The sequence below is a fragment of the Tachyglossus aculeatus genome, chromosome 3, assembly GCF_015852505.1.
Source record: "Tachyglossus aculeatus isolate mTacAcu1 chromosome 3, mTacAcu1.pri, whole genome shotgun sequence".
Classification (NCBI taxonomy): domain Eukaryota; kingdom Metazoa; phylum Chordata; class Mammalia; order Monotremata; family Tachyglossidae; genus Tachyglossus; species Tachyglossus aculeatus.
In genome coordinates this window covers 3,020,734-3,046,737 of record NC_052068.1, presented here as the reverse complement: position 1 = coordinate 3,046,737, position 26,004 = coordinate 3,020,734, and the positions used below count along the sequence as shown (strand labels likewise).

The following is a 26,004-nucleotide window of genomic DNA, read 5'->3' as shown; positions in this document are numbered from 1 at the left end:
AATACCATCATCATCACTAGGCCACACTATATCTCCAATATTTGTGCTCATTGCTGGCATCCACCCCCGTCTCTTCAACCAAGTCCTCATTGAAGATGTTTTTTTGGAAATGAGTCTTTTTTATCGTTTTCTCCCCTGGACAGACTGAGTCAAACAGAACAGACCAGCAGCTGACAAAATCCCAAAGTTCTGAGTCCTTCATATATTTCCTTCATCAACTCAGCCCTTATCCTCAGATGCCTGCTTGCATTTGCGTACTTGTTCGTTCACCTTCTTCAACCTACGAATCAAGCAAAAACTCCTCACTCTCGGCTTCAAGGCTGTCCATCCCCTCGCCCCTTCCTACCTCACCTACCTACCTTCCCCTTCCTACCTTCCTACAGATTTATCACTCCATTTACTTGTACATGTTTACTATTCTATTTATTTTGTTGATGTGCATTTAGCTTTAAATCTATTTGTTCTGACAACTTGACACCTGTCTATATGCTTTGTTGTTGTCTGTCTCCCCTTTCTAGACTGTCGGGTAGGGACCATCTCTTTATGTTGCCGACTTGTACTTCCCAAGCGCTTGGTACAGTGCTCTGCACACAGTAAGCGCTCAATAAATACAATTGAATGAAAATATTTGGCAGATGAGGCAATTGAGGCAAAGAGAAGCCAAGTCACTTCTCCAACGTCACACAGCAGAACCCAGGTCCTTCTGACTCCCAAGACTGTGCTCCAGGTCGCGCTGATTCTGGGAGCTGGATTCCTTATACTAGGCTTTCCTACACGCAGCTCCTTCCTTTCCCCCAAGCCCCCAGGAAGAGGAAAAAATATCACACACAAACCTCCACTTTCTCCTCACACTTAACAAATACCGTAATCACCATCATCGTCGATCAGCTGCTATCTTCTCTCGCCTCAGCCCCGACTGTACCTAGCCATCCTGTGAGGTCTATTTTCTCTGGCCGATTTCCAGTGAGGTTTATAATCTTGTACAGGAAAAACTCCACCCCTAATTACCACGAGTTCTGGGTCAATTCCACTAATTTTCCTCCGAAAACCCGACCCTTCGGGATTCGGGCAGCACGAATGAGGTAAAAACCCTTTCACCCTATCACCTGTCCCACATAGGACCGATGCCAGATTCCCTCTGTAAGACTAAAAGAAAAAAAAAAAGCTCCAAAGAACAAACCAGAAACTTATACAATTTTATTACCTTCAAAAAAAACAACTTGACTACTTTACAAAAGTTTAAAACTTTGCATAGATATCCTATTAAAAACCATAGCCTCTTCTAATAAAGCTGAAAAAGACTTGTACTTCTTTTCTTAAAAAAGATCGCTCTATACATATACATTTTTTAAAAGAGTTTCATGAAAAATAAGACCTTCAGTAGCTGATTTCTTTGAATTATATCCCTGCAGGAAAACGAAAAGCCGAGTTTTTTCCCCACGCTTTGGTTGGACAAGGCCCAAAGAAGCCCAGAAAGCAACTCCACGGGCTGAGAGGAAGAACCACTCCGTGTGACGAAATATCAGAAGATGAACCACTCCACAAATCAACCGGTTGGAACTATGTACAAATTCACATTTCTAAAAATTTAGACAAAAAACCCAAATAGGATGAAGCACCGAGCGACGCTTTCGACGCCTGCCGCTCAGCGTAATTAATTGGATTTTTCCCTGGTTTGTCTTGTTCGCATCCTGGGAACCCGGTCCCTGTCGTCCAGACTCTCCTTTTTGTTCCTTCCGCTTTGCCGGCCGGCCGCGTCCTCGCCTCCTGCTTTAGAGGGAGGAAACACAACCGGTCAACGGATGGATTTCATTGGGAAATGGCCGCTGAAGGATTGCCCGGGTTAGCGGGCACGGCCGGCTGTCTTCCGGGAGACCGTGTCTGAAGAGAGAACCGTGAGTCCACGGGCTGGCGGGCTCCCGTTTCTAGGCAATCAATCAATCGTATTTATTGAGCGCTTATGCAGAAGCCGTTATTCATTCATTCATTCAATCGTATTTATTGAGCGCTGTGTGCAGAGCACTGTACTAAGCGCTTGGGAAGTACAAGTTGGCAACACATAGAGACGGTCCCTACCCAACAGCGAGCGGGCTCACGGTCTAGAAGGGGGAGACAGACAACAAAAGATGTGGACAGGTGTCAAGTCAGCAAAATAAATAGAAATAAAGCTAGCCCCTCGGCAGTTAGAGGGGCGGCCAGAGAAGCCGGTTGATGATGTGTCCATCCTGGCACGGGCTTCCCTGCTCTGGAATCTCAGGGCTGGCATCCGGGCCAAGTTCAGAGTCCTTTAGGAGCTGCCCCTGAGTGAAGGAGGGGTCCGGGCCATGGAAGTCAACAGGGTGAACCCCACTTCGACTCCCGCCCCCGAAGGCCGACGAGACTAGGCCGGAGGAAGACCGCCTCCCGCTAAAGCCTTCTCCTAGTTGAAAAACGCCCGCAAACACTGACCCTCTGGGAGACCCCAAAAATGTAGGCTCAAATTTGTGGGTACCCAACAGCACCTCGTCGTAACCGGGGTGGACCTGCGATGATTTGAGGGGGATGGTGGGGAGTGGTGGGAGGGGAGGTCATCGGCTGTCTTCAGAGAACCATTGCTCTGCACACAGTAAGCATTCAATAGATACGATTGAATGAATGAATGACACGGCCTGCTTTGCCCGCCCACCCGCCCGCCCTGCTGCCGCAGAGCAAAGTCACGGGCCGCAGGAGGAACGGCCGAGCGGGGATTGCAGACGGAGACGCTCAGGTTCCTCAGGCCGGATGGGAGCCGCCTGTCACTGTTTCGGGACTGAACGCGGCGGCAGAATCCGGGAACGTCCTCCCGCCCGCCCGCCGGGATCCAGGCCTGTACGGCCAGGGAAGGGACCGCTCCACCCGGAAACCCCAGCCCCTCCGACTCCTAAATCCCTCGTGGGGCGGCCGGTCAGAAACCCCAGAGGCCGGCGTCCCCGCGGAGCCCCAGAGACACCTGCTTTGGACTTTTTGGTGACGTCGTCGGTCTCCCGCAAGCAGTGCTTGCGTACCGGAGCGGACTTGTGGGGTAGGGAGGTCGAGAAGCCGGTGCCCTGGGCGAGGGCCGGCTTCTTGGGCTGCTCACCATCGAGGTGGGGGTCCGGCGTGTCCGTCTTCAGCCTCGCTCTCGTCAGGCGCGAGGGGGCCACGAGGGGCAGGTGTTCCGGTCCGGAAGCCTTGGCACCCGCCGCTCCGGCGCTTCCTTCCCGGTCCCGATTTCCCGCCCGAGGAAGGGGTTCAGCGGTCGAGTCGGCGGCCTTCCGGACGGCTCTCTGAGAGCCAGAGAGCTTGGGCAGGGTGGTTGGGAGAGTCGCCCTCTCCGCCTCGGCCCCCGATTTCTCGGGCGCAGAGTCCTTCCCTGGGTCCCCCGGGGAAGATCTGCCCGGCTTTCCTCGAGAGGGAGGGCCGACGGTAACCTCCGCCTCCCTCGTCGGCACTCTTCTGGACCTGGTGGTCCGTGAGGGGGCTGGCTCCGCCTGGGGGGCTTTCCCCGAGCCCTTGACGGCTTCGCAGCCGGACCGCCGCTCGCTGCGGGTCCCGGATAGGCCGCGGCGCTCTTCCCGAGAGGAATGCTCGCCGAGACCAGGCTCCTTCTCTTTGAGCCTCCTGGAGCCGGTCGCTGGTCGGGGGGCCGGGCCTGCGGGAGGGTGAGGGGCTACCTGGGGGGCATCCTCCAAGGCCTTGCTAGCCTCCCGGCCGGAAGGTCGCTCGGAGTCAGCCTCTCTTCCCCTCAGTCTCCGGGCGCCGGTCGCGGTTTCCGGGACAGAGGATGCCTTGCGGTTGGCCTCGGGCAGGCCGAGGCGCTCGTCGTGGGGAGAGGACCCTCTGGAGTCCGGCTCCTTGCCCGTCAGCCTTCTCAACCTGGTCACTCGTGGTGGGGCCGGGCCCTTGGGAGGGTGTCCGGGTGTCGGAAGGGCTTTCCCAGAGCCCTCTGCGGTTTCCAGGCTGGAAGGCCGCTTGCTGCCGCTCTCGAAGGAGCTGGAGTCTTCCTCGGGCTGTGAGGTCTCACTAGAGTCCGGCTCCTTTCCCCTCAGCCTCATGGACCTGGTGGCTCGTGACGGGGCCGGGCCGGAGGGAGGGTGGGGGGCCGTCGGAAGGGTGTTCCGGGAGCCCTCGATGGCTTCTTGGCTGCTTTCCCGGCTGGAGGGCAAGTCGCTGCTGGTCTCGAAGGAGCTGGAGTACTCTTCGGGAGGAGAGGGCTCGCTGGAGTCGGGCTCCTTCACCCTCAGCCTCCTGAACCTGGTCGTTCGTGAGGGGGGTGAGCCAGCGGGAGGGCGAGGGGCCTTCAGAAGGGCGCTTCCCAAGCCCGCGGTGGTTCTCTGGCCGGAAGGTTGCTCGCTGTTGGTCTCAGACACAGCGAGCTGCTCTTCCCGAGGACAGGCCTCGCTGAAGGTGACCTCCTTTCCCTTCAGCCCTCTGGACCTGGTCGCCCGTGAGGGGGCCTGGACCTCGGGAGGGTGGGGGGCCGTGGGAAGGGATTTCCCGGAACCCTCGGTGGTTTCCCGGCTGGAAGGCCGCTTGCCGCTGCTCTGGAAGGAGCCGGGGTACTCTTCGGGAGGCGAGGTCTCGCTGGAGTCAGGCTCCCTTCCCCTCAGCCTCCTCGACCTGGTGGTTCGTGACGGGGCCGGGCCGGAGGGAGGGTGAGAGACGGTCGGAAGGGCGGGCCCAGGGCCCTCGGTGGTTTCCTGGCTGGAAGGCAGGTCGCTGCTGCTCTCGAAGAAGCTGGAGTAATCTTCTTGAGCAGAGGCCTCGCTGGAGTCAGGCTCTTTGCCCCTCAGCCATCTGGACCCGCTGGGCTGCGAGGCGGCCGGATCTGCCCGGGCCGCCGGGGCCTCGGCCGCCCCCGCTTCGGCCGGCCTGTTGTCACCGGTCACGCCCGCCTCCTTCCTCCCAAATCTCCTCAGCCGAATGGAGGGCTTCTCCGGCGGCGGAGGCGTCACGGGAGGGTGAGGCGCGATCCGGACCGGGCCTCCCATCCCCGTCTCCGCTCCGGCCGTCGCAGGCCGCCTTCCATCCAGCAGGGCAGCTGCTTTCGCTTCCGCCCCGGCCGCAGACGCTGCCCGGATCGGGTACCCCGAGGGCGGCTGGGCCCGGGGGCCGGATGAAGGCTTGGCGCTCTCTCGGTTGAGAGGCTGGGTGTCCCCCACTGACCGGAGGGAAATTAATCTGGAGGGGCCGGATTTGCTGGGGACACTCTTGAGGGCCCCGGGCTCCTCCTTGCTGGCTCTGGAAGCCCTCCCTCTGGTCTCCAAAGGCTTACGGGTGGCGTTCTCCGCGGCGGCCATCTCCTCGCCCCTCCTCTCCGCGAGCCTGGACTTCATCCTGCTTCTGGTGAGCGTGGGCCCGCCGGAAATTTCCTCCTGGGCATCAGCCGGGCCTCGCCTGGCCCCGGAGCTCCTTGGAATCCCCTCGGACGGTGAGGCGGTGACTTTGGACGTGTCCACTTTCTCTCGGAGGATTTCCTCTCTCCCACCGCTGCTCTTCCGTAAGCACGGCTTTCCGGTGAGAGACGGGAAGCAGGGACTGGCTTTCCCCTCAGCAGAGAGGCATCCCTGCTGGCTGCTCGGAGAGACTCCACGCCTGCCCTCTTCGGAGTTACCGGACCGTCCCCTCGGAAGAGAGCCGGGTTCTTCGAGTTGGAAATGAACCCTCCCTAGCAGGCTACTTGCTTCCGCTACCGAAGACTCTGGGTTGAAGAGGATTTCCGTCTTCTCCGGGACAAAGTCTATCGAGATGAGCTTCTTCCCCGAGTCCTTGCGCTCCGCGGTTCTTTGGCCCCTTGGGTTGATTTTGGTCACCACGTAGGTCTCCATGCATTCCTCGCCTGGAATGTGTGGCCGAGCCAGGACCTCCGAGGAGGCGTCGTCTTCCCGCCTCTTGGAAATCTTCTTCCTTTGTCCCAACCTGGCTCCGAAAGTGTCATCGCCGGCGCTCTGCATCTCGGGGGAGGTGGGGCTGTGCACCTCGGGGACCGACTCTTCGGACGAGCTTGGAAGACGAGCGTCTTTGTCGATTTGGCTTTGGCTTTTCAATCTTAAGGAGGTGCGGCTCCGGGGAGTTTTGTCCGGGATTTCTTCGGGGTGAATTCCTTCACCTATGGAAATATTTGCTTTGGATGCTACAATATATGAAGCAAAGATTAATGCTTCCCCCCCCCCCCCGCTGCTCCAAAACCCAGAAATCAATGCTCAGTTAACAAATAAGGCATTTGAAGAAGTGGCTAAGTGTCCCGAGTCTACACGAGAAGACGAGAAGGTTCAAATAAATGCGCAAAGTGCGCACTGGACCCCAGCGTGGCTCAGTGGAAAGAGACCGAGCTGGGAGTCAGAGGTCGTGGGTTCTAATCCCGGCTCCCCCACATGTCTGCTGTGTGACCTTGGGCAAGTCACTTAACTTCTCTGAGCCTCAGTTACCTCATCTGTAAAATGGGGATTAAGACTGAGCCCCATGTGGGACAACCTGATCACATTGTATCCTCCCCAGCATTTAGAACAGTGCTTCGCACATAGTAAGTGCTTAATAAATGCCATTATGTTTTTTTTCACTTCTCTGTGCCTCAGTTACCTCACCTGTAAAATGGGGATGAAGACTGTGAGCCCCACTTGGGACAATCTGATTACCCTGTATCTCCCCCAGCGCTTAGAACAGTGCTTGGCACATAGTGAGCACTTATCGAATTCCATCATCATCATCTCAAGCTCCTGGAGGGCAGGGATGGGGTCTACCAACTCTACTGCCAAAGGTCATGAGTTCTAATCCCGCCTTTGCCTCTTGTTGGCTGTGTGACCTTGGGCAAGTCACTTGACTTCTCTGTGCCTCAGTTACCTTATCTGTAAAACGAGGAACGAGACTGTGAGCCCCATGTGAGAAAGGGACTGTGTCCAACCTGATTTGCTTGTATCCACCTTAGTGTTCAGTTCAGTGCCTGGCACACAGTAAGCTCTTAACAAATACATCATTATTATTATTATTATTATTATTATTTTCTCCCAAGCACTTAGTATAGGGCTCTGCCCAATTTAAGCCCTCAGTAAATACCACTGATGTCTATTTGTGAACCCCAATTAGACTCCCGCTTAAATTGGAAGGAAAGGTTATCGTTTGGGCTGGTTTCTCTCCGGGGTACAAGTAACTCTGGAATATTCTTTCAGGATGGAACTAGAGAAACATTTCCTAATGAGACCTAGGATTCGGTGAATGTTTATTGCCCTCTTCTTTCCCAAGCGCTTAGTACAGGGCTCTGCCCAAACTAAGCCCTCCGTAAATGTCTTTGATTCCAATTTGTGAACCCCAACTAGATACCCACTTATATTGGAAGGGAGGGTTACTGTTGGGGCTGGTTTCCACAGGGGTACAAGTAACTCCGAGATATTCTTTTGGGACTAGGATTCGCTGAAACAATCAATCAGTCGTATTTATTGAGCGCTTACTGTGTGCAGAGCACTGTACTAAGTACTTGGGAAGTCCAAGTTGGCAACATATAGAGACAGTCCCTACCCAACAGTGGGCTCACAGTCTAAAAGGGGGAGACAGTGAACAAAACCAAACATACTAACAAAATAAAATAAATAGAATAGATATGTACAAGTAAAATAAATGAATAAGTAAATAGAGTAATAAATCTGTACAGACATATATATACAGGTGCTGTGGGGAAGGGAAGGAGGTAAGATGGGGGGGGATGGAGAGGGGGACGAGGGCTGAATGAAACCCAGGGTAAAAAGGGAGGCATCGGAAAGGAGTGAGGGGAGATCATCCCGGAAAAAGTCCACACGAAAATATTTTGCAGATTTCTTCTACCGAAACCCATTTGAAAAACAGAAACATTTCTGCGTAATTATACCATAATTATTATTATTACTTACCCTGCTTTTGCCTGACAGACTTCTTAGTTAAATCTTCCTGCATCCCCTAAAGATTAGAAAGTATGAGTCATCAAACAAAAGGACAAAATTCACTTGCAAATCTCTACCTCGCGCTACCTCCTTCCCCTCCCCACAGCACCTGCATATATGTCTGTACAGATTTATTACTCTATTTTACTTGTCCATATTTACTATTCTATTTATTTTATTTTGTTAATATGTGTTGTTTTGTTGTCTGTCTCCCCCTTCTATTACCCTACGTATTTATTTTACTTGTTCTCTGCCTCCCCCTTCTAGACTGTGAGCCCACTGTTGGGTAGGGACCGTCTCTATATGTTGCCAACTTGTACTTCCCAAGCGCTTAGTACAGTGCTCTGCACACGGTAAGCACTCAATAAATACGATTGATTGATTCTAGACTGTGAGCCCGCTATTGGGCCGTCTCTATATGTTACCAACTTGGACTTCCCAAGCGCTTAGTACAGTTCTCTGCACACAGTAAGCGCTCAATACGACAATGAATGAATAAATGAACAGTGCTTCGCACATAGTAAGTGCTTAACAAATGCCATTATTGTTATTATTATTACCTAGAAGTCTTGTGACATCACATATGGAAATGTATGCGTTCTCAAGTTTTGGGGAATTGAAACAATAATAAAATGCTCAATGACTTTTTAACCTGAACGTGTGGCACAAAATCATTTCGCAACTGTGTGTGTTTGAGGGGGGTAGGGGGTGTCTGTTTTAGACTGTGAGCCCACTGTTGGGTAGGGACTGTCTCTATATGTTGCCAACTTGTACTTCCCAAGCGCTTAGTACAGTGCTCTGCACACAGTAAGCGCTCAATAAATACGATTGATGATGATGTCACCCTAGCTAGCCCCCGCACTTTGGGGGACGGAGAGAACCGAGGGGGAGTCTCATTCCTAAGTGGCCCTCCCTGAAGAGCCTGTGCCTAGGAGGCAAAGGATCTGGGTTGGAATCCCGGCTCCGTCGGCTGAACTGCTGTGTGATCCGGGGCAAGTTGCTTCACATCTCTGGGCATGAATTTCCTCCTCTGTGCAACTGGGATTCAATCGATCAATCAATCGCATTTATTGAGCGCTTACTGTGTGCAGAGTGCTGTACTAAGTGCTTGGGAAGTACAAGTTGGCAACAAGTTGGGATTCAAACCTTGTTCCTCCCTCCTACTTTGACTGTAAGCCCCACCTGCGACAGGGTAGATTCCCTTGCATCTACCCCAGCGCTTAGAACAGTGCCTAACATAAATAAATAAATAAATAAATAAATAAACATAAATACGATTGATGATGATGCTTGATGCACAGCAAATGCTCAGCAAATAATTAAGGAGGTGCCAAGATTTGGAGTTCACTGGGAAGGATTTCTAAAGCAATTCGAGGGCTATTTTGTTAGGGATATAGAGCTGAGAATCCCTAGAAACACCACTGCGATTTACTACTAGATATAAAGCACCAAGATCAGTTTGGTTAAATAATTTTATAGCTAAGAAATGGTAATTGAAAAAGTAAAATAATCATAATAATGGTATTTGTTAAGCACTTGCCATGTGCTCAGCACTGTTCTAAGCCCTGAGGTAGATACAAGATAATCAGGCTTGTAATAAATTAATCAATCAATCGTATTTATTGGGCGCTTACTGTGTGCAGAGCACTGTATTAAGAGCTTGGGAAGTACAAGTTGGCGACATATAGAGACGGTCCCTACCCAGCAGTGGGCTCACAGTCTAGAAAGGCTGTACACAGAGACTGTCGCATATGGAGCTCATAGCCTATCTTGGAGGGAGGGGGATTTAATCCCCATTTTTCAGGTGAGGTAACTGAGGCACAGAGCCGTGAAGTGACTCGCCCGACGTCACACAGCAGTCAAGTTGCGGAGCTGGGATCAGAACCCAGGTCCTCGGACTCCCAAGCCCACACTAGTTCTCTTCTGGCTTAAAATCTATTGCTGTTCTCCTGTACGGAGAAGAAAATTAGCGGTTTTTGGTAGTTCCTCTTTGTAAGTCCTCTGACTGATCTTCCTTGGGCGCGCCATACACAGCTCTACAACAGCTGCAGCCTAGCTCATGGGGGCGATTCTCCAGCTCAGAGGTGCTTTTCATTCATTCAGTCATATTTATTGAGCGCTTATTGTGTGCAGACTACTGTACTTAGCTCTCGGGAGAGGATGAAGCAATAATAAACGGACAGAATCCCTGCGCGCGGCACCTGACCCTTTTACTCAGACGCTCAAGAAAACGCTTTTGGGCTCCCAGACTGAGCCCCCTTTCTCTCCTCCTCCCCATCCCCCCCCGACCTCCTCCCCCTCCCCACAGCACCTGTATATATGTTTGTACAGATTTATTACTCTATTTATTTTACTTGTACATATTTACTATTCTATTTGTGTTAATGATGTGCATCTAGCTTTATTTCTATTTATTCTGATGACTTGACACCTGTCCACATGTTTTGTTTTGTTGTCTGTCTCCCCCTCTAGACTGTGAGCCCGTTGTTGGGTAGGGACCGTCTCTATATGTTGCCGACTTGTACTTCCCAAGCGCTTAGTACAGTGCTCTGCACACAGGAAGCGCTCAATAAATACGATTGAATGAATGAATGGGCTTACCGCCTCTTCCGTGACTTGCGGCGAGTGAGCCATGGCCGAATCCTCTCCCGACCGGCCTCTTGGCTTGGCGTTTCTCTCGCCCTGAGGCGCTGGCTTTCCAGGGGTGGGTTTCTTCGTCTGGCTGTCAGGCAGATCGGAGGGCTGACGCGATTCCGTTTCATTGGCAGGCGTCCTCGGAGTCTTCTCGAGTCCTGTGAGGTCTTTCCCGGGCTCTGCCTTTTCCTCGGGGTGTCTATCACAGCTTTCGAGATCATCCATATGCTCCCCTGACTCTTCCTCCTCCGCAGGTTCGTCCTCCTTTGCCTTGGAGGTTCTAAGCCAGCCAAGGTCTTCCATAGTCTCGCCCTCGGGCTCAGGGGTTCTCAAAAGTTGCTTGACCCCCACAAAGTCCTCCACGGGCTCAGCTTTTTGCTTGGGGGTTCTCAAAAGTCGCTTGACCCCCACGAGGTCGTCCACGGGCTCGGACTTCTCCTTGGGGGTTCTCAGAAGTCGACTGACCCCCACGAGGTCGTCCACGGGCTCGGACTTCTCCTTGGGGGTTCTCAGAAGTCGACTGACCCCCACGAGGTCGTCCACGGGCTCGGACTTCTCCTTGGGGGTTCTCAGAAGTCGACTGACCCCCACGAGGTCGTCCACGGGCTCGGACTTCTCCTTGGGGGTTCTCAGAAGTCGACTGACCCCCACGAGGTCTTCCACGGGCTCGGACTTCTCCTTGGGGGTTCTCAGAAGTCGACTGACCCCCACGAGGTTGTCCACGGGCTCGGACTTCTCCTTGGGGGTTCTCAGAAGTCGACTGACCCCCACGAGGTCGTCCACGGGCTCGGACTTCTCCTTGGGGGTTTTCAGAAGTCGACTGACCCCCACGAGGTCGTCCACGGGCTCGGACTTCTCCTTGGGGGTTCTCAGAAGTCGACTGACCCCCACGAGGTCGTCCACGGGCTCGGACTTCTCCTTGGGGGTTCTCAGAAGACGCTTGACCCCCACGAGGTCTTTCACCGGCTCAGCCTTTTCTTTCGGGGTTTTCCAAAGTTGCTTGACACCCACGAGGTCTTCCACGGGCTTGGCTTTCTCTTTGGGGGTTCTCATAAGTCTCTGGACGCCTGCCAAGTCTTCCACGGACTGGGACTTCTCCTTGGGGGTTTTCATAAGTCTCTTGAGTCCCGTGAGATCTTCCCTGAGCTCCTCAGAGGGGCTCTCCTTCCGCTTGGGAGTTCTCATGAGCCTCTGGATGCCAGTGAAATCTTCCACGGTAGCTGCCTTTATCTTCGGAGTCCTCACGAGCCCCTTGACGGCCGACAACACTTCCGCAGGCTCTAACTTTTTCGCGGGAGTCTGTTTGGACTTCGCCCCCACTTTGCTTCCTATGGAAGCCACTGTTTTCTCTGACTTTTTTCTGTGGCTGTTATCCTTTAGCAAATCTTTTGACTTCTTCCGAATACTGGAAGGAGATGAAGCCACCTTTCCTGGAACCAAGGACAGAAGTACATATATTTGGATAGGAAACAAAATTCTCAAATCACCCTGTCTGCAAAAATGCCTTGCGTACCATGCCACCTAAAACTCAACATGTCCAAGACAGAACTCCTTGTCTTCCCTCCCAAACCCTGCCCTCTCCCTGACTTTTCCATCACTGTTGACGGCACTACCATCCTTCCCGTCTCACGAGCCCGCAACCTTGGTGTCATCCTCAACCCCGCTCTCTCATTCACCCCTCACATCCAAGCCATCACCAAAACCTGCCGGTCTCAGCTCCGCAACATTGCCAAGCTCCGCCCTTTCCTCTCCATCCAAACCGCTACCCTGCTTGTTCAAGCTCTCATCCTATCCCGTCTGGACTACTGTATCAGCCTCCTCTCCAATCTCCCATCCTCTTGTCTCTCCCCACTTCAATCCATACTTCACGCCGCTGCCCGGATTGTCTTTGTCCAGAAACGCTCTGGGCATGCTACTCCCCTCCTCAAAAATCTCCAGTGGTTACCAATCAACCTACGCATCAGGCAGAAACTCCTCACCCTGGGCTTCAAGTGGCTTCCAGGCTGTCCATCGCCTCGCCCCCTCCTCCCTCACCTCCCTTCTCTCCTTGTCCAGCCCAGCCCGCACCCTCCGCTCCTCTGCCACTAATCTCCTCACCGTACCTCGTTCTCGCTTGTCCCGCCGTCGACCCCCGGCCCACGTCCTCCCCCTGGCCTGGAATGCCCTCCCTCCCAACATCCGCCAAGCTAGCTCTCTTCCTCCCTTCAAGGTCCTACTGAGAGCTCACCTCCTCCAGGAGGCCTTCCCAGACTGAGCCCCTTCCTTTCTCTCCCCCTCCTCCCCACCCCCCCCCCGTCTTACCTCCTTCCCTTCCCCACAGCACCTGTACATATGTATATATGTCTGTACGTACTTATTACTCTATTTTCTTTATTTATTTTACTTATACATATCTATTCTATTTATTTTATTTTGTTAATTTGTTTTGTTCTCTGTCTCCCCCTTCTAGACTGTGAGCCCACTGTTGGGTAGGGACCGCCTCTATGTGTTGCCCACTTGTACTTCCCAAGCGCTTAGTACAGTGCCCTGCACACAGTAAGCACTCAACAAATACGATTGATTGATTGATTCCTCTCCAAACTCCTTGAGCGAGTTTTCTACACCCCCGTCTCCATTTCTTCTCTTCCAGGTCTCTCCTTGACCCCCTCCAATCTGGCTTCCGCCCCTTCCGCTCCACGGAAGCCACCCCTCTAAGGTCACCAATGATCTCCTTCTCCCAAATCCCACAGCTTCTACTCCATCCTAATCCTCCTCGACTTCTCAGTGGCCTTTGACACTGCAGTCTATCCCCTTCTTCTGGAAACCTTCTCCAAAGTCGGCTTCACTGACGCAGTCCCCTCCTGGTTCTCCTCCTATCTCTCCGGCCACTCACTCATCGTCTTTCGCGGCCTCCTCCTCTGCCTCCCAACCTCTAACCCTCAAGGCTCAGTTCTGGGTCCCCTTCTCTTCTCCATCTACACCCACTCCCTTGGAGAACCTAATCGCTCCCCTCTCCGGTTCACACTTCACTCTGCTACCTGTACGGTTATTTTCCAAATAAACATTCAGTCAATGTCTCCCCAATCCTCAAAACCCTGCTTTGCCTACCCATCCACCTCTGAATCAAACAGAAAGTCATTACCACCAGATTTAAGGCACTCAGTCACCTCTCCCCCTCCTACCTTCGGCGATTAGAACAGTGCTTTGCACATAGTAAGTGCTTAATAAATACCTTTATTGTTACCTGACCTTATTGAACTCCTATTACAACCTAGTCCACGCACTCCGCTCCTCTTATGGCAACCTACTCACCGTACCTCCATCTCATCCGGCTGGCCACCAGCCTGTTGCCCATGTTCATTCATTCCATCATATTTATTGAGGGCTTACTGTGTGCAGAGCACTGTACTAAGCGCTTGGGAATACAATACAGCGCTAGAGAGATATTCCCTGCCCCCAACAGGCTCACAGTCTAGATAGGAGCAGACGGACATCAATACATGTAAACAGGCATAAATAGAAATTATAAATATATACCTAAGTGCTGTGGGGAGGGGAGAGGAAAGGGAGCGACTCAGGGTGACGTGGGACAGGCATAAATAGAAATTATAAATATATACCTAAGTGCTGTGGGGAGGGGAGAGGAAAGGGAGCGACTCAGGGTGACGTGGGAGGGAGGGGGAGCTGGGGAAAAGTGGGGCTTATTTTGGGAAGGCTTCTTGGAGGAGGTGTGCCTTTAGTAGGGGTTTGAGGAGGGATTTGAGGAGGGAGGGCATTCCAGGCCAAAGGCAGGATGTGGGTAAGAGGTTGGCAGCAAAACAGGTGAGATGGAGGCCCAGGGAGAAGATTAGTGGCACCAAAGAGTGGAGTGTGTGGGATGGAGAAGGAGAAAAGGGAGGTGAGGGAGGAGGGGGCAAGGGGATGGACAGCTTTATAACCCCTCTGGCCTGGAACTCCCTCCAACCTTTTTTTTTTTTAAAAAAAATGGTACTTATCAAGCGCTATTTGCCAGGACTGTACTGAGTGCTAGGGAAGATACAAGCTAGTCCGGTTTTATGCAATCCATGTTCCACGTGGGGCTCAGTCTCACTCCCCATTTTACAGAAGAGAGAACAGGGGCACAGAGAAGGCAAGGTCACACAGGAGACATATGGTAGAGCCAGAATTAGAACCCAGATCCTGTGGCTCCCAGCCCGTGCTCTTTCCACTAGGCCTCGCTGCTTCTCTTATCGAACAGCCCACCATTTCCCTACCTTCAGAAGGCTCCTAAAATCACATCTCCGCAGAGAGACCTTCCCAAACAAAGCCTCTCTGCAAACTGTGCACTTAGCTGTGAACTCTTTAATCACTTTGATTCTCACTCTCACACCCATAGATAGCACTTATATCCCTATCCTTCTACTCTTCTATTTCACCTCTCTGTAATCTAATAATAATAACTGTGATGTTTCTTACGTTCTTACTATGTGGCAGGCACTGCACTAAGCGCTGGGATAGATACAAACATTATTATGACCACTTAACCTCTCTTGCCTTAATTATCGTTATCAGGGAGTCAGAAAGTTATCTGGCGCTGGGATAGATAGAAGTAAATTGAGTTGGACACAGTCCCTGACCCACGTGGGGCTGACGGTCTCAATCCCCATTGGACAGATGAGGGAACTGAGGCCCAGAGAAGTACAGTGACTTGCCCAGGGTCACACAGCAGGCAGGTGGTGGGGTCGGGATTAGAACCCATGACCTTCTGACTCCCAGGTAACCTTGCTGACCTCCCAGCCTCTCGTATCTCCCCACTCTCCTCCCCAAGTAGGAGAGAAAATAGGTGTCCAATCCCCAATTTGAAGATGAAGTAACAGAGACAGAGGCACGAAGTGGCTCGCCTAAGGACATGCAACACACAAGTGGCAGATTCGGGATTAATAATAATAATATATTTATTTTAATAATATATATATAATATATATAATAAAATAAATAATAATTTTAGACTGTGAGCCCACTGTTGGGTAGGGACTGTCTCTACATGTTGCCAACTTGTACTTGTACTTCCCAAGCGCTTAGTACAGTGCTCTGCACACAGTAAGCGCTCAATAAATGCGATTGATTGATTGATTGATTAATAATGATGGTATTTGTTGCTCTATCCACTAGCCCGCACTGCCTTCCTTCCCCTTAGACTGTGAGCTCCTTGTGGGCAGGGATCATGTTGTCCAATTGTTGTGCTGTACTCTTCCAAGTGCTCAGTACAGAGTTCTGCATACAATACGTGCCCAATAAATACCACTGATGGATTGCCTCATAAACGGCCTGATAATTATTCCATGCAGCCATCGGAATAATCTGGCATGCACCTCCTACCTGAAATAAAACTAATTATGAAAATGATTATGATACCATTAAGACATGGCACGCTCACTAGTTTCCCTCCAATCTGAGTGGCACAGAACTCGGGTCTCTCGTTCATTCACTCATTCAATCAGTCGCATTTATTGGGCACTTACTGTGTGCAGAGCACTGTACTAAACGCTTGGAAATTGGAATTACAATTAAATCGGCAACATATAAGACGGTCCCTACCCAACAATGGGCTCACAGTCTAGAAGGGGGAGAATGATAATAACGTTGGCATTTGTTAAGCGCTTACTAGGTGCGAAGCACTGTTCTAAGCGCTGGGGTGGATACAAAGTGATCAGGTTGTCCCAGGTGGGGCTCACAGTCTTAATCCCCATTTTACAGATGAGGCAATTGAGGCCCAGAGATGTGAAGCGACTTGCCCAAAGTCACACAGCTGACAAGTGGCGGAGCCGGGATTAAAACCCATGACCTCTGACTCCCAAGCCTGGGCTCTTTCCACTGAGCCACGCTGCTTCTCTAAGAATGATGGTATTTGTTAAGCGCTTACTATGTGCCAAGCACTGTTCTAAGCGCTGGGGTAGATACAAGGGTAATCAGGTTAATAGGTTTTGTTTTGTTGTCTGTCTCCCCCTTCTAGACTGTGAGCCCGCTGTTGGGTAGGGACCGTCTCTAGATGCTCCCAACTTATAATTCCCAAGCACTTAGTACAGCGCTCTGCACACGGTAGGCACTCAATAAATACGTTTGAATGAATATATGTTTATACATATATATGTATATACATATATATGTATATACATATAGTATATATGTTTGTACATATATATGTATACACATATATATGTATATACATATAGTATATATGTTTGTACAGAGAGACAGAGAGAGACACACACACACACACACACACACACACACCTTCCTATAGAATTCACTGTGCTGTTGGTGATGGCCAGAAGCAAACTCCCAAGTTTTGATTCCAAAACAAGTTAGTTTTGGGTTTTTTTTTTTTTTTACCTTGGGCCTCATCAGTCTTGAGCAGGAGTGTCTTAGGTAGGCTTACTCGGCGCAGCTTTCCTAAACACAGTCTGTACGGGGAGTCTGCGAAGGCTCTGCTCCTCCTTTCTCTGCCCAGCACCTGCCAGGGCCGAGCAAACAGAAACACGCGCGGCACAACCACCTCAACCAAGTCCCAGCTGTACCTCCCAAGCGCTTAGTACAGTGCTCTGCACACAGAAAGCGCTCAATAAATACGATTGAGTGAATGAATGAATAAACCTTCCTTCACCACTTCTACCACGAGCCAAGTCGGTCGGTCGGCCAATCGCCCTTCGGACGGCTGATGCCCAAAAGATACCCGCCGGGCAGGGATCGTGTCTACCGACTCTATTGTACCAGAGAAGCAGCGTGGTTCAGTGGAAAGAGCCCGGGCTTTGGAGTCAGAGGTCATGGGTTCAAATCCCGGCTCTGCAAATTGTCAGCTGTGTGACTCTGGGCAAGTCACTTCACTTCTCTTGTACATATCTATTCCATTTATTTTATTTTGTTAATATGTTTGGTTTTGTTCTGTCTCCCCCTTCTAGACTGTGAGCCCACTGTTGGGTAGGGACTGTCTCTATATGCTGCCAACTTGGACTTCCCAAGCGCTTAGTACAGTGCTCTGCACACAGTAAGCACTCAATGAATACGATTGATTGATTGATTGATTCTCTGGGCCTCAATTACCTCATTTGTAAAATGGAGATGAAGACTGTGAGCCCCCCGAGGGACAACCTGATCACCTTGTAACTTCCCCAGCACTTAAACCAGTGCTTTGCACATAGTAAGCACGCTTAATAAATGCCATCATTATTATTATTATTATTATTACCACCATTACGGCCATCTGTGGAGGGCCGGATACTGTTGACTGAGGGTTTACCTTTGGACTTTTTCTCTGGTCCTTGATTCTGCTGGTTCGAAGCGGACCGCTTTCAACAACCTCCGTTTGGGGTTGCATTAAATCTGTGGTCAATTGGTCTGCCTCGGTTTTTGGAACTGGAAAAAACAACAACAGTACAACAAAAATAATTCAGAATATAAGGACATGGTAATTATGTCCTTGGTAATTATGAGAAGAAGCCTTCCTCAGTGGAAAGAGCCCGGGCTTTGGAGTCTGAGGTCATGGGTTCAAATCCCGGCTCGGCCAATTGTCAGCTGTGTGACTTTGGGCAAGCCACTTCACTGCTCTGTGCCTCAGTTGCCTCATCTGTAAAATGGGGATTAAGACTGCGAGCCCCCCATGGGACAACCTGATCACCATGTAACCTCCCTAGTGCTTAGAACAGTGCTTTGCACATAGTAAGCGCTCAATAAATGCCACCATTATTACTATTATTATAATAATTATAGAAAGGCAGTGTGGTCTGCTGGAAAGAGCATGGCCCTGGGATGCAGAGGCCCTGGTTTCCAGTCCCAGCTCCAGCACTTGTCTGCTTTGTGACCTTAAGCAAGTCACTTCACCTCTCTGTGCCTCAGTTTCTTCATCTGCAAAATGGGGATTCAATACTTGTGCTCCCTCCTACTTAGACTGTGAGCCCCATGTGGGACCCGATTATCTTGTATCTACCTCAGCGCTTAGTATGGTGCGTGACGCTTAATAAATAATCAACAAATACAAGTTATTGTTTTTATGGTCACCCAGGAGATTTCATTGTAGGAGAGTGTAATAACGATAATGGCATTTATTAAGCGCTTAATATGTGCAAAGCACTGTTCAAAGCGCTGGGGAGGTTACAAGGTGATCAGGTTGTCCCACTGTTGGGTAAAGACTGTCTCTATATGTTGCCAACTTGTATTCATTCAATCGCATTTATTTATTGAGCGCTTACTGTGTGCAGAGCACTGTACTAAGCGCTTGGGAAGTACAAGTTGGCAACGTATAGAGACGGTCTCTACCCAACAGCGGGCTCACAGTCTAGAAGGGGAAGACGGGCAACAAAATAAAACATAGTAACCAAGTAAAATAGAATAAATACGTACAAGTAAAATGAATAGAGTAATAAATCCGTACAAACATACATATATACAGTATATATAATAGAGTAATAAATCCGTACAAACATATATACATATATACAGTACATATATATATATAAAATAGAGTAATAAATACTTCCAAAGCGCTTAGTACAGTGCTCTGCGCACAGTAAGCGCTCAATAAATACGATTGAATGAATGAATGGGGCTCACAGTCTTAATCCCCATTTTACAGATGAGGTAACAGGCACAGAGGTATAGTGACTTGCCAAAGTCACACAGCTGACAATTGGCGGAGCCAGGATTTGAACCCATGACCTCTGACTCCAAAGCCAGGGGTCTTTCCACTGAGCCATGCTGTTTCTCTACGAAGCACATCATGCAACACATTACAGTGCCCTGCACACAGTAAGCGCTCAACAAATACGACTGAATGAACACTGTATCTTTCACTTTGAGATTAAAAGGTTGGAGACCAAAGAGTAACTATATTGGATGAAATTAACATCCATTCAACTGGAGTGCTTCGATATTCTACTCTTCTGAGGCTTTACCAGACTGAGCCCCTTCCTTCCTCTCCCCCTCTCCATCCTCCCCATCTTACCTCCTTCCCTTCCCCACAGCACCTGTATATATGTATGTATGTTTGTACATATTTATTACTCTATTCATTTATTTATCTTGTACATATCTATTCTATTTATTTTATTTTGTTAGTATGCTTGGTTTTGTTCTGTCTCCCCCTTCTAGACTGTGAGCCCACTGTTGGGTAGGGACCGTCTCTATATGTTGCCGACTTGTACTTCCCAAGCGCTTAGTACAGTGCTCTGCACACAGTAAGCGCTCAATAAATATGATTGATTGATTGTTTCTTGGCGAGGGCAGACGCGTCAAGGGGGGATTAAGTGCAATTTTCCAGATCTTTCATTTTTTCTCCCCTCCTTTCCTCCTGGCCTTCACGCCACTTCCCTGGGATACTTAGCTGGTGAGCGCCATGTGTGACATTGAGTCCAACCTAATTAACTTGTACCTGATTATTAATCGTATTGTATCAGAGAAGCAGCGTAGCCTAGTGGATAGAGAATGGGCCTGGGGATCAAAAGGACCTGAGTTCTAATCCAGCTCCGCCACCTGTTTGCTGTGTGACCTCGGGCAAATCACTTCACTTCTCTGTGCCTCCGTTCCCTCATGGGTAAAAATGAGGATTAAGACTGTGAGCAGATTGGACAGGGACTGTGTCCAACCTGATTAGCTTGTATCTACCCCACAGCCTCAGTTGCCTCATTTGTAAAATGGGGATTAAGACTGTGAGCCCCATTCATTCATTCAATCGTATTTATTGAGCGCTTACTGTGTGCAGAGCACTGTAGTAAGCGCTTGGGAAGGACAAGCTGGCAACATATAGAGATGGTCCTTACCCAACAGCGGGACAACCTGATCACCCATTCCTGATCCTAATAATAATAATAATAATAATAATAATAATGATGATGGCATTTATTAAGCGCTTACTATTTGCCAAACACTGTTCTAAATGGGGGATACAAGGTAATAAGGTTGTCCCACGGGGGGCTCACAGTCTTCATCCCCATTTTACAAATGAGGGAACTGAGGCACAGAAATCACCCAGCGGACAAGTGGCGGTGGCAGGATGAGAACCCATGACCTCTGACTCCCTAGTTCGTGCTCTTTCCACTGAGAGTGCTTGAGACACAGTAACACTTAAATATCATTGTGATTATGATTATTATTATTACCACAGCCCTTAGAAGGGTGCTTGACAGGTAGTAAGCATGTTGGGGGCAGAGAATGTGTCGGTTTGTTATTGTATTGTATTCATTCATTCATTCAATCGTATTTACTGAGCGCTTACTGAGTGCAGAGCACTGTACTAAGCACTTGGGAAGTCCAAGTTGGCAACATATCGTACTCTCCCAAGTGCTTAGTACAGTGCTTTGCACACAGCAAGGGCTCAATAAATACAACTGAATGAATGAACGACCATAAAAATAGCTGCCACTGATTGTAATTAAAATAGAGCAGCAGACAGGGCATGCAAATCATTTTCCAATCCCACTGCACACATCTTTCATTCATTCATTCATATTTATTGAGCGCTTACTGTGTGCAGAGCACTGTACTAAGCGCTTGGGAAGTACAAGTTGAAAACATATAGAGACGGTCCCTACCCAACAGCGGGCTCACCGTCTAGAAGGGGGAGATGGACAACAAAACATGCGGACAGGTGTCATCAGAATAAATAGAAGTAAAGCTAGATGCACATCATTAACCAAATAAATAGAATAGTAAATATGTACAATTCATTCATTCATTCAATTGTATTAATTGAGCGCTTACTGTGTGCAGAGCACTGTACTAAGCACTTGGGAAGTACAAGTTGGCAACATAGAGAGACGGTCCCTACCCAACAGTGGGCCCACAGTCTAGAAGGGGGAGACGGACAACAAAACATGTGGACAGGTGTCAAGTCCTCAGAATAAATAGAAGTAAAGCTAGATGCACATCATTAACCAAATAAATAGAATAGTAAATATGTACAATTCATTCATTCATTCAATTGTATTTATTGAGCGCTTACTGTGTGCAGAGCACTGTACTAAGCACTTGGGAAGTACAAGTTGGCAACATAGAGAGACGGTCCCTACCCAACAGTGGGCCCACAGTCTAGAAGGGGGAGACGGACAACAAAACATGTGGACAGGTGTCAAGTCCTCAGAATAAATAGAAGTAAAGCTAGATGCACATCATTAACCAAATAAATAGAATAGTAAATATGTACAATTCATTCATTCATTCAATTGTATTTATTGAGCGCTTACTGTGTGCAGAGCACTGTACTAAGCACTTGGGAAGTACAAGTTGGCAACATAGAGAGACGGTCCCTACCCAACAGTGGGCCCACAGTCTAGAAGGGGGAGACGGACAACAAAACATGTGGACAGGTGTCAAGTCATCAGAAGAAATAGAAGTAAAGCTAGATGCACATTAACAAAATAAACAGAATAGTAAATATGTACAAGTAAAAAAGAGTAATAAATCTGTACAAACATATATACAGGTGCTGCTGGGAGGGGAAGGAGGTAGGGCAGGGGGGACATCTGGGTTGTCAAGATAAGAAAAAGATAAGAAAAAGAGAGGGCAGCTTGATTTAAAAAATCAATCTATGAAATCTCCCCTCTCAACTGTTCACCTGTCGCCACCGGTTTCAGGGGTTCCTTGCCAAGATGAGCTCTTCCGATCCTTATGGTACACGGAGAGTTGGCGTGCCCCGTGCTGAAGAGGTTCTCCACTTCCTTGGCCGGAGTCTGAACGGTAAGGGTGGAAAAAAAAAAAAAAACCCACATTTTAACACAGCTAAACTTGCCCATAATAATAATGATGATGATGGTATTAATTAATTAATTCAGTCGTATTTATTGAGCGCTTACTGTGTGCACAGCACTGTACTACGCGCTTGGGAAGTACAAATCAGCAACATGTAGGGATAGTCCCTACCCAGCAACGGGCTCACAGTCTAGAAGGGGGAGACAAATAACAAAACAAAGCATGTAGACGGGTGTCAAAATCGTCAAAATAAGTAGAATTATAGCTATACGCACATCATCAACAAAATAAATAGAATAGTAAATATGTACAAGTAAAATGAATAGAGTAATAAATCGGTACAAATATTCATTCATTCATTCAATCGTATTTACTTAGCGCTTACTGTGTGCAGAGCACTGCACTAAGCGCTTGGGAAGTACAAGTCGGCAACATGTAGAGCCGGTCCCTACCCAGCAACGGGCTCACAGTCTAGAAGGGGGAGACAAATAACAAAACAAAGCATGTAGACGGGTGTCAAAATCGTCAAAACAAATAGAATTATAGCTATATGCACATCATCAACAAAATAAATAGTAAATATGTACAAGTAAATTAGTTAAGGGCTTACTGTGCGCCAAGCACTGTACTAAGCGCCGGGGTGGATACAAAGCAAATCGGGTGGGATACAGTCTCTGTCCCACGTGGGGCTCACGGTCTCGATCCCCATTTTGCAGATGAGGGAACTGAGGCCCAGAGAAGTTAAGTGGCTTGCCCAAAGTCACCCAGCTGACAAGTGGCGGAGTTGGGATTAGAACCCATGACCTCTGACTCCAAAGCCTGGGCACTTTCCACTAAGTGTGTGTCTGTCTATCTCTCTCTCTCTCTCTCACACACACGCATGTGTGCAAGCAGTCATTAGAAAGCAGCATGGCTCAGTGAAAAGAGCTCGGGCTTTGGAGTGAGGTCGTGGGTTCGAATCCCGGCTCCACCCCAAGTCTGCTGTGTGACCTCGGGCAAGTCACTTAACTTCTCTGAGCCTCAGTTCCCTCATCTGTAAAAATGGGGATTAAGACTGTGAGCCCCACGTGGGACAACTTGATCACACTGTATCCCCCCCAGCGCTTAGAACAGTGCTTTGCACATAGTAAGCGCTTAACAAATGCCATTATTATTATTATTATATCTTGGTGACTTTCCTAAAACAGCCCAATTTGCTTAGCAATTCCCTAAACTGAGGCTCACTGCGGTCAAAATGAGGATTAAGCCTACGAGCCCCATGTGGGACATGGACTGTGTCATTTATTCATTCAGTCGTATTTATTGAGCGCTTACTGTGTGCAGAGCACTGGACTACGCGCTTGGGAAGTGTCCAACCTGATTATCTTGCATTAATCAATCAATCGTATTTATTGAGCGCTTACTGTGCGCAGAGCACTGTACTAAGCACTTGGGAAGTACAAGTTGGCAACATATAGAGACAGTCCCTACCCAACAGTGTGGCTCAGTGGAAGGAGCCCGGGCTTTGGAGTCAGAGGTCATGGGTTCAAATCCTGGCTCCACCACTTGTCAGCTGTGTAACTTCGGGCAAGTCACTTCACTTCTCTGTCTCCCCCTCCTAGACTGTGAGCCTACTGTTGGGTAGGGACCGTCTCTATGTGTTGACAACTTGTGCTTCCCAAGCGCTTAGTACAGTGCTCTGCACACTGTAAGCGCTCAATAAATATGATTGATTGATTCTCTGGGCCTCAGTTACCTCATCTGTAAAATGAGGATTAAAACTGTGAGCCCCCCGTGGGACAAGCTGATCACCTTGTAGCCTCCCCAGAGCTTAGAACAGTGCTTTGCACATAGTAAGCGCTTAACAAATAACATTATTATTATTATTGCCAATGCTTAGCAGAGAGCCTGTCGCATAGTAGAGAAGAGTAGAGAAGAAGCGTGGCTCTGTGGAAAGAGCCTGGGCTTTGGAGTCAGAGATCATGGGTTCGAATCCCAGCTCCGCCACTTGTCAGCTGGGTGACTTTGGGCAAGTCACTTCACTTCTCTGGGTCTCAGTTCCCTCATCTATAAAATGGGGATGAAGACTGTGAGCCCCCCACAGGACAACCTGATCACCTTGTAACCTCCCCAGCACTTAGAACAGTGCTTTGCACATAGTAAGCGCTTAATACATGCCATAATTATTAATTATTATTAGTAGTAGTAGTAGTAAACGCTTAACAAATACCATAAAAGAAAATCAAAAAACAAAAAAAAGGTGACTCTTTGAGAGGAAAGGCACGCGGTGACTGGCACATGACCAAGCAGAGGCAAAATCAGAGCCAGGCGTGAGCCAGGACCAACCTATCAACATTGTTAAACTGTCCTCTCCCAAGCGCTTAGTACAGTGCTCCAATCAATCGTATTTATGGAGCACTTACTGTGTGCAGAGCACTGTAGTAAGCGCTTGGGAAGTACAAGTTGGCAACATATAGAGACGGTCCCTACCCAACAGTGGGCTCACAGTCTCCACACACAGTAAGCGCTCCATAAGCATGACTGATTCTCCCGGAAGCCGAGCCCCGGCCGGCCATCCGAACCGGGGGGACGGTGACGAGAACCACGAGAGAAATTCGAACCCGGTCCTCCTGCGCTCCGAGAGAGCTCACCTCCTCCAGGAGGCCTTCCCAGACTGAGCCCCCTTTTCCCTCTCCTCCTCCCCATCCCTACCTCCGTCCCCTCCCCACAGCACCTGCATCTGTTTGTCCAGATTTATTACTCTATTTATTTTACTTGTACATATTTACTACTCTATTTATTTTGTTAATGATGTGCATCTAGTTTTACTTCTATTTATTCTGATGACTTGACATCCTTCCCCATGTTTTGTTTCGTTGTGTCTCCCCCTTCTAGACTGTGAGCCCGTTATCTGGTAGGGACCGTCTCTAGATGTTGCCGACTTGTACTTCCCAAGCGCTTAGTCCAGTGCTCAGCACACAGTAAGCGCTCAATAAATACGATTGAATGAATGAATGAATGAATGAGAGATACCTTGGGGGTGGCCTTCGGCTTCCTCCGGACTTTTCTCTGCAGGACGCGTCTCCTGACCATGAATTTCTGCACCTGTCTCGTGCCCAGTCTAACGATATCCGCGTACGACGGGACTCCTGCGAGGACGACAGAATCTCTCTCAGTGGTATAGCTCTAAGCTTCATTAGATAAGGTGTTGATTCATACATAGCAAAGCGTTTAACAAATACCACAATTATTATTATTACCGTTCTCGCTCCCTCTAAGCCCAGTGTGGAACAGGGATTTATTTTAGACTGTGAGCCCACTGTTGGGTAGGGACTGTCTCTATATGTTGCCAATTTGTACTTCTCAAGCGCTCAGTACAGTGCTCTGCACACAGTAAGCGCTCAATAAATACAATTGATGATGATGATGATTTATTGGACATGATTATCTCCCATCCTCTCCCAGGCTCGGTACAGAATAAGCGTTTCATGAGTACCATCATCTTGTTTACTTGTTCTGACATCTGTCTTCCCCCGCCTAGACTGTAAGCCCTGTGTGGGCAGGGATTGTCTCTCATTATTGCTGAATTGTACTTTCCGAGTGCTTAGTACAGTGCTCTGGACACAGTAAGTGCTCAATAAATACGATTGAATGAATGAATGTACCTAGCACTTAGGAGAGTACAATATTAAAAAGATTCATCCATTCAATCGTATTTATTGAGTGCTTACTGGGTGCAGAGCACTGTACTAAGCGCTTGGGAAGTACAAGTTGGTAACATACAGAG

At 49.2% G+C, this 26,004-nt stretch overlaps 1 protein-coding gene across 1 annotated transcript in view; it reads right to left on the bottom strand.

Annotated features, from left to right (window-relative positions):
* Positions 1 to 1,264: 1,264 nt before the first annotated feature.
* Positions 1,265 to 26,004, bottom strand: part of MKI67 (marker of proliferation Ki-67) — a 55,975-nt gene continuing 31,235 nt past the window's right edge. Inside the window, exons 10-17 of the mRNA XM_038743983.1 lie at positions 25,251 to 25,366; positions 22,105 to 22,219; positions 17,797 to 17,912; positions 16,893 to 17,013; positions 10,509 to 11,971; positions 7,878 to 7,923; positions 3,098 to 6,106; positions 1,265 to 1,767 (exon numbers count right to left, since the gene is read on the bottom strand). Coding sequence (XP_038599911.1) covers positions 1,655 to 1,767; positions 3,098 to 6,106; positions 7,878 to 7,923; positions 10,509 to 11,971; positions 16,893 to 17,013; positions 17,797 to 17,912; positions 22,105 to 22,219; positions 25,251 to 25,366 — 5,099 coding nt within the window. The 3' untranslated portion in view covers positions 1,265 to 1,654. The remainder of the gene's footprint in view (positions 1,768 to 3,097; positions 6,107 to 7,877; positions 7,924 to 10,508; positions 11,972 to 16,892; positions 17,014 to 17,796; positions 17,913 to 22,104; positions 22,220 to 25,250; positions 25,367 to 26,004) is intronic.